Raw genomic sequence first — 8,539 nt, forward strand, 5'->3', positions numbered from 1 at the left:
TTCCCCTGTGTGCCCCCCCGGGTTACCTGCTGCGGGCAGCCCCTCCCGCCCCAGCTCACCTCCGCTCCGCCTCCACCTCTGAACGCACCACAGCCCCGCTCTGCTTCTCCGCCCCTCCCCAGCTTCCCGCGAATCAGCTGTTCGCAGGCAAGCCTGGGAGGGCAGAGAAGCAGTGCAGTGGCTTCGCGCTCAGGCCCAGGGAGAAGGCGGAGGCGGAGGCAGAGCGGAGGTGAACTGGGGCAGGGAGCAGTTCCCCTGCGCTCCTCCCACCCCCTCCCCCGGTTACCTGCTGCGGCGTGGGCGGCCCTCCTCGCACCCTCCTGCCCCAGCTCATCTCCGCTCTGTCTCCTCCACCCCTGAGTGCGCTGCTGCTCCCCCCTCCCTCCCAGGCTTGCCACGCGAAAGCCTGGGAGAGAGGGGGGTGTAGGGGAAATGCGGCACGCCTCAGGAGGAGGTGGGGCCGGGGATTTGGGGAAGGGGTTGGAATGGCGCCTTTTTTTATGTGTTCACTCCCCCTGATGTTAGAACCTGGCTACGCCACTGCCCCGGGAGCCCAGAAATACAAACAGGTTTTGGGAAAGAATCATAGAGTGGCTCAGCTTACTATGGCACAGAGAACCATGGAAAATGGCCCCAGAAGTCCTACCAATATACACATGGGTGAATGCGTCACCAGAGAGGGCCCAGTATCTCAACTGAGAGGAACAGACCCCTATTCAAAACCCCACTGCTGATCAGATAGAGGGAAGACTTGCACTAGAGGTTTCCCACATTCTCGGTGAGTACCCAAACCCCTGGGAAAAGCTATGAGGCTGGTGCTGTTGATTTCAAGACAGGCCTTAGGCTCCTGACTCCAGGAGAGGCTTCACAGCTGAGATCCCCAAGCAGAGATAGGCGTCGAACTCCCTGGGAGGGGTAGGGATTAGGACACACCCCTCTCTTCGACATCTCCCGTTGGCCAGTGTAGCTGGCTCAGCCTGCTGCCTTTTGTGGATCCCATTCTTAGGTGCCTAACCTTTCTTCCTCCCTTCATTGTGTAGGGAGCCTGAGAATGTGACTGTGTGAATCCCAGTGATTTTCTAGGCACCTAAAAGTTAGGTGTCGAGAGACGGAGCACTGCAATGTCTATATCCATTTGTGAATCTAGCCTCTTGTGATATTTCCAGAAGATCAATGGGATTTCAATGGGATTAAAGACACTTAGGTGCTTTTTGAAAATGCCAGTAGATGCCTATCTGCCTATTTAAACAACTAAATACATTTGAAAAATTTGGTTCTCTTTTTACCTTTAGGCTATGTCTACAGGATGGACCTTACAGCAGCACGGCTGTACCACTGCAGCTGCGCTGCTGTAAGGTCTCCCGTGTAGCTGCTCTATGCCGGCAGGAGAGAGCTCTCCCATCGGCATAATGAAACCACCCCCAATGAGCTCTCCCACTGACATAGCGCTGTCCACACCAGTGCTTTTGTTGGTGAAACTTTTATCGGTCAGGAGGGGTGTTTTTTCACACCACTGACAGACAAAAGTTTGACCAGCAAAAGTGCTACTGTAGACATTGCATTAAACTATTGATTTTATTGTTCAAAAAGTCTGAGCGAAACTTGAGTCAGCTGGAGAACTGCAGGAAAGGAAAACAAAAATTTCCCCTCCTTATCCCTGTTCATAGGCACCGACTCAGTGGGTGCTCCAGGGCTGGAGCACCCAAGTAGAAAAATTAGCTGGTGCTTAGCATAGCACCAGCAGCCAGCTCCCCCCTCCCCACAGTGCCTCCTGCCCACTGGCAGCCCCGCTGATCAAGTCCTCCCCCTCCCTCCCAGCGCCTCCCACCTGCCTTGAACAGTTGTTCTGCGGCATCCAGGAGGCTCCTGGAGGGAGGGGGAGGAGTGGTGACGGGGCGCATTCAGGGAAGGGGGCGGAAAGAGGTGGGGCAGGGGTGGGAACAGGCGGAGCAGTGGCAGGGGCTTGGGGGAAGGGGTGGAATGGGGGCAAGGCCTGGGGCGGGGGGGGGGCAAGCACCCCCCAGCTAGAGGAGAAGTCTGCGCCTATGTCCCCATTAATAAGATCTTGTTAACAGCTCTTTCACCTGAGCAGTCATTTCATGTCCTGCCTCCTTGGGCATATGCACTAGGATACCATCCGTAAGTACATGATTGCAAACAGGGAAAATAACCAATCTGCAAAGGTAGAGCTGTGATTGTGAAACTAGTGACTGTTTTCTTTGTTGCTCCCCAGGTGACAACAGACTGCAGAGCTTTGAAAGAGAAATATGACTCATTTTCCATCAAGGTAATTGAAGATGGCATTCCAGTATCTTGTGCCTGATTTCCTAAAGCTTTCCTCACACCAGCTAATGCAACTCCTTGTGGGACAGATTGTGCCATGTTCACACAGTCCATGGTAGGAGGTATTACATCTGAATCCTCCTACACCTCCTGGCTATGTGGCGGAAACACACTTGCCTCATGGGGCCTTGCATACGTTCCCCTGTGGTCCTCCGGGTTCTGCTTTGTGGAAGGGGGAAGGCAGGGCCACGGATCCACATCTTCTTTGCCTCTCCCTACTCAAGACATCGGTCTGTAGAAAGCAAATGGTCTCTGTGCTCCCCTCTGCCCTGTATTTGTGTAGTGAAGACAGGACCCTCCTCCATTCCTATGTAACCCACTTGGCATCTCTTCTTCTCACCCTGGGTCTCTGAGTGGCATCCAGCTATGTGTCCTCATCTCATCCATGGTTATTTCAATGAGATATCTTTCCTCTGTGTACCTGCCCACCATTATTTTTACTCTGTACGACAGTTGCTCTCAACCTTTCCAGACTACTGTGCCCCTTTCAGGAGTCTGATTTTCTTGCATGCCCCAAGTTTCACCTCACTAAAAACCACTTGCTTACAAAATCAGATCTAAAAATACAAATGTGTCACAGCACATTATTACTGGAAAATTGCTGACTTTCTCATTGTTACCATTTGATTATAAAACGAATTAACTGGAATAGAAATATTGTACGTACATTGCAGTCTGTAGTATATAGAGCACTATAAACAAGTCATTTTCTGTATGAAATTTTAGTTTGCACTGACTTCACTAGTTTACCACCAGCTTCGGGCTGCATTCCCAAGCAACCCGACTCCAAGAAGACCTGGTCCCAGCGCGCCGGGGGCTGCTACCGGCCTCACAGTGTCCACGGGCACCTCTTAACAGTTTCACGCCCTCTTGAAGAGGTGTCCGTGGACAGTGTGAGGCCGGTAGCGGCCCCCGGCGCACCGGGACCAGGTCTTCTTGGAGTCAGGTTGCTTGGGAATGCAGCCCAAAGCTGGTGGTAAACTCCATCTAAGGCTAAATACTGGCACGAGACCCATAGTCAACAAGTACTGTAAGTGATTTCACTAGTGCTTTTTATGTAGCCTGTTGTAAATATCTACATGAGTTGATGTACCCCCTTGGAGACCGCTGCGTTCCCTTAGGGATACGTGTACCCCTGGTTGAGAACCAGTGCTGTAGGAGGTGTGACCTGGACCATGGCTGTTTAATCAAAGGCAATAAAATCTTGCTATGGACACTCTGAATTAAATCATGCCCCACTGAAATCAATGACAAAGCTCCAGTTGATTTCAGTGGAGTCAGGATTTCACGTGATGAATCAAAAGGGATGAGGGCCTGTGTCCTGAATGGGATCATCAGCGTTACTCCAGTGATTGGTTATGAGGAAGCTGACAAATCACACAGGAGGGTAGTTGATGTTTGGAATGGTGTTCCAGTCACCCGGGACTCTAAGGCCTTCTCTACACTAACACTGGAAGTTGATCTAAGTTACGCTAGTTAAGTTCCGTAACTTAAGTCGACGTAAATGACATCGACTTCTATCGGATCTTTGCCACGCTATGTTGATGGGAGACACACTCCCATCAACGTAGCTTCCGCCTCTCATTGAGGTGGAGTACTGAAGTCGACAGGAGAGCGCTCTCCCATTGACTTATCGTGTCTTCACCAGGCCCGCTAAATCGATGCCGTTGTATCAATGGCAGCAGCACCGATTTAGCGCGGTAGTGAAGACAAGGCTTAAGTCACTTTGTTTCTCCCTGCCTCCAGCTCGAGGAACTCTTTGTTGTGGTAGCTGGGTGGCAGATCCCTGACACCACCAGTCACTCAAGCTCTCTCCTCTGGGCTGTGCCAGTCGTAGCTTTGCCTTGCAGGTGGTTAACAGTATGTGAACCCAATCCCCGAGACTCATTCCCCTGTGATATCCAGTCCCTGCCGCTGGCTACTCACAGAAATCCCAGATCCTCTGCAGTGTACCTCAGTTTACCAGTTTTACTTTAAACCACCACTCCTGTAAACCACATAGCCCTTGTGAGCACTTAGAACAGAACGAAAGGCTTGTTTCAGAAAGAATAAGTATTTAACTAGAATTGAGAGAAAGTGATAGAAGCAAATGGCTAGAACATAAAAGCATAAAACACAAAGCTGGGTGTACCCTTCTCAATAGTTACCTTTCCAATATACTAAAGTAGGCTTCCCCTGCAAAGCTCAGTCTGTTGCAAAGTTGGCTGGGTTCACCAGAACCAGCATCAAAATATTCATGAAAGGCCCCTGCTCCTTAAGGCAGTGGTCCCCAAACTTTTTATGTCATGCTCCCCCTTACCCATAATGTAATCTGTCTGCACCCCTTCGGGAGCCAGGGCCAGGAGTGGGACCAGGGGCTGGGAGCTGGGGATCAGGGCCAGAGCTGTGACTGGGGCCAGGGCCAGGAGCGGAGCCACCGCCAGACCTGGGACCATGGTTGGGAGCTGAGCTGCAGCCGGGAGCCAGGCTGTGGTCCGTGGCTGAGGCCAGGGCTGGGCCATGGTTGGGGGCCAGAAGCCGAAGCCAGGGCCTCAGCTGGGGTTAGGGCTGGGCTGGAGCAGAGATGGGGGCAGAGTGGGGCTGGGTGGTGTTCCTTCCCTGCCCCCAATGGGGGCTGGTCTGGGCCCTATCAAGCCCCCCTCTGGGCATGCCCCACAGTTTGGGGACCACTGCCTTAAAGGGTTTCCTCAGTGAATGAATCCCGAATGCCTTCCCTGACACTTTATTTACACTGAAACAGTCTTTCGCCTTGATTCTTAGCCAGGGAATTCTCCTGGCTGTTATAATGGTCTTTTTTGTTAATTTGTTCTGGGATGTGGCCAGGGTAGGGAAAAGAACCATGCATTACCTCCTGGCTGACTGGGGGAGGGGAACAAGTCCCTCTGCTTTGAATGAGTTGTCATTCAAAGCAGAGGGACACAGTACCCCTGGTGACTAATTTTTACCCCAAGTCCATCAAGCATACTTTCAGTATAAATACTTTATTCCTTAAATATTACCCATACATACATCCCACCATGATTATGAATCTTGACAAGTTGTGAGCTTTCTGCAGATACCTTACATGTTACTCTCCATAGATAAATAGTTTGTAAGATGTGTTTGGTGTAGTCAGTTTGTCAGGTCTGAGCTGAGAGATGTTTGCAAAGAACAGGGGACTGTTTGCCAAAGGGTCTCTGTGTCCCTATGGGTGTGACCTTTGGCTAACCCTTAAGGGTACTGAATAATTCCTATGTTCATCTCTTCAGCTGTCATGTTTCAATGTGGATATGATATGCATGCACTTTCTGCCCTTCTTCTCTTCCCCAACCAGGAATATTTGATTAAAGAAGGAAAATTAAGTAGAGGAGCCATTGACATGATTGGTGACTTGCTGAATATAGATGGGAGTTTCCACATATCTTTTCTGTACTCTGTCATGGACGATATTGCTTTCAAAGAAGGGTAAGAAGAAGAGTATCTTTAATTACTTGCTTTATATGGAGAAGAACATGTATCTATGGTAGGATCTGTCTATCTATCCATCCATCTTCTGATACAATGAGGTTGATAAGCAGATAGATGTATCTCGTCCATCTATCAGTGTGGCCAGTTACCTTCGTTCAAGTAGGCACCGATGGTCTGAACTGTCATAGAGGGCAGATGTTCACTACTATATTTCTCTAGCTATACAAGGCAGGGGACACTTTCACAAGGGATGAGTTGTACATTACTGAAAGTGTCTATCTATGGCTTCTAATGGGGAGAGTTCCTATGGAATTCAGTAATTAATTTCCGACTAAGAGTACCTGTAATAGTGATATTGGAACATCACTCTGTGGTATCAAGGGAACCCTTTGGTCAAATGACCCCAAATTAGGATTACTAATCCTACCCAGTTCCCATGAGGCAAACCTAATTCTAAGGCGATCTTAGTAATCATGCAGAATTTAGATCACGTCAAAGAGTGAAGCTTTAAACAGAAAGCTGGTCTTAGCCTTAGCTACCACAGACCTGGCACTTGCCTGTAATAAAAGAAGCCGGAATTGAAGTAGTCACTGGAGGAAGAGGGGACGGGGCGGTAAATTATATCTTCAGCTAAGCAGCTCCTTACAGAGCCGCTTATTATTTTTGTGATATTTACGCAGAGAACTGTTGACAGAAGCTGTAATTCTTCTACCATCATCTCCAACCCCCCCCCTCCCCCCCGGCTCCCTTTCTTTCAGTTTTGATGAAATCACGGGGGGATTCGATCAGCTTCCAGAGGCGTTCTACAAGGGTATGCACAGGGATATTCTATTTCAGTCCACAGCAGTGAAGATACTACACGACAATGAAAAAGTGAGAGTTTTTTATCGCAGGCCACGCACATTGCTCCCCTCCTCAGTGACGGCTGACTATGTCCTTGTCGCAACCACGGCAAAAGCCACACGGCTCATTAAATTTTCTCCACCTCTTTCCTCCAACAAGACCCATGCCCTGCGCTCCCTCCACTACTCAAAGGACGTGAAGATTTTTTTGGTCTGCAGGGAAAAGTTTTGGGAGAAGGATGGAATCTATAATGGGAGGTCAATCACTGATCGCCCATCCAGATTCATCTACTACCCCAGCCACAATTTCTCCAGTGGAGTGGGGGTGATCTTGGCTTCCTACACTTGGGATGATGATGCTGAATTCTTCGTTCCCCTTAGTGATGAAAAGTGTGTTGATGTGGTACTGGAGGACCTGGCAGAAATCCACCAAATGCCCAAGAATTATATCCAGAACATCTGTGATAAACATGTGATCAAGAAATGGGGCCTGGACAAATATTCGATGGGAGCATATGTTTCATTAACCCCATATCAGTTTGTCGACTACTCCAAAGCTTTATTTCAGAATGAAGGGAGGGTCTATTTTGCAGGAGAATACACCGCTCACCCTCATGCCTGGATCGAAACGGCTATGAAAGCTGCTGTGAGAGCAGCCAGGAACATCCATGGCACTATCAATGCATCACCTAGGTGGCAACAGAAAGAGCTGAAAGAAAATGAACTGTAATGGATTTATGAGTGTTTGGTGAAGGTACAAACACATGGGGATTCTGACTGCGGAATTAAAAATTGCGCTGCTAATCATCGAGCATCATTATTGTTGTGGCTGTGCTGGTGGTAGCGCCTAGGTGTCCCGCTGTGAGTGTCACTCCAAAAACACTGAACAAAAAAGAGAGTGCCTGCCTATGATGGGGTGTACAAACCCCACACTGGGCAACAAGGAGCTAAGGGATTATTTTGGGCTCAGCCAGCCCCGCCCTGCCACACCTGCAGCAAATGCTCCATCTGCTGGAGGCATTAAAAGGCAAGGAATTAGCTTATTTGGGTGGCAGAGCTGGAGGTGAGCCCACATCTCTAGCAGCACAGAGCAGAGGGAAGCCTAAGACTCTGACACAGGTGCCCAAAGCAAGCCCCCATCGCCCTCCAGAGAATAGGGAGGACCTGCCCCAGAGACAACCAGAAAGGGAAGTATCCTGTGGACCTTGGACTTTGGTAACTCCCTTTATTTATTGTGGTTTGGGTTTCCCCACCAGGGGAAGGCCTTGAACTAAGCTGACCCCGGAGGGGTGGGAATGAGAGGAAGAGGCCCAGAGAGGACAGCCTTAAGCAGCCTTGGGTGCCAGGCTACTGGTATCCCAAATGGCCCTAGGTCAGAGTTGACTAGCCCAGGCTCCCCTCCCCACAACCCCCTTGGCAGTCTGGGGTTGCGACTATGACCAGTAGGCCACGCTCTCCAACCATACTCTGAATGAGGATCATTACACTCCCCCGCAAAGCTTACAATCTAATTATAAGACAAGCTTGATACAGAGCACAATGAAACAATCCGGCCCTAGATTGTTACTTTAGGTGAAGCCCAGAGGGGTGGTGCAGAAACTGCCTAAACCAGCAGCAGACTGCTATGCTCTGTTGTGCTGTGACCTCAGACTCTTTTGGCTGCTTCCCCAGTGCATTAACATTATCTCCGGCCTAGCCACACCGGGAAGTTAAGACAAAGTTACTGCAGGTATGATGTTAAAGCCCATTAATATGCATTAAACAACTGTGTGGACACTCTCATTCAGAAGTAAAGTAGCGTTAGTTCACTGTAGCTTAATCCGTTTTTGTTTTAACACATTTCGGAAGGCTACTAGGTATCACTGAGCACATTAACAAAGTTTTAGAGCATTTAATATCAGTTGAGT

General features: G+C 49.5%; 1 protein-coding gene across 1 annotated transcript in view; it reads left to right on the forward strand.

Annotated features, from left to right (window-relative positions):
- The window catches only part of LOC112123121 (L-amino-acid oxidase-like), a 13,263-nt gene extending 5,901 nt beyond the window's left edge, over window positions 1-7,362 (forward strand). Inside the window, exons 5-7 of the mRNA XM_026658224.2 lie at window positions 2,234-2,287; window positions 5,657-5,787; window positions 6,549-7,362. Coding sequence (XP_026514009.1) covers window positions 2,234-2,287; window positions 5,657-5,787; window positions 6,549-7,362 — 999 coding nt within the window. The remainder of the gene's footprint in view (window positions 1-2,233; window positions 2,288-5,656; window positions 5,788-6,548) is intronic.
- The last annotated feature ends 1,177 nt before the right edge of the window (window positions 7,363-8,539 follow it).

This window comes from Terrapene carolina, unplaced genomic scaffold (genome assembly GCF_002925995.2).
Source record: "Terrapene carolina triunguis isolate 2854851 unplaced genomic scaffold, T_m_triunguis-2.0 Scaffold419, whole genome shotgun sequence".
In the NCBI taxonomy this organism is placed as follows: domain Eukaryota; kingdom Metazoa; phylum Chordata; order Testudines; family Emydidae; genus Terrapene; species Terrapene triunguis.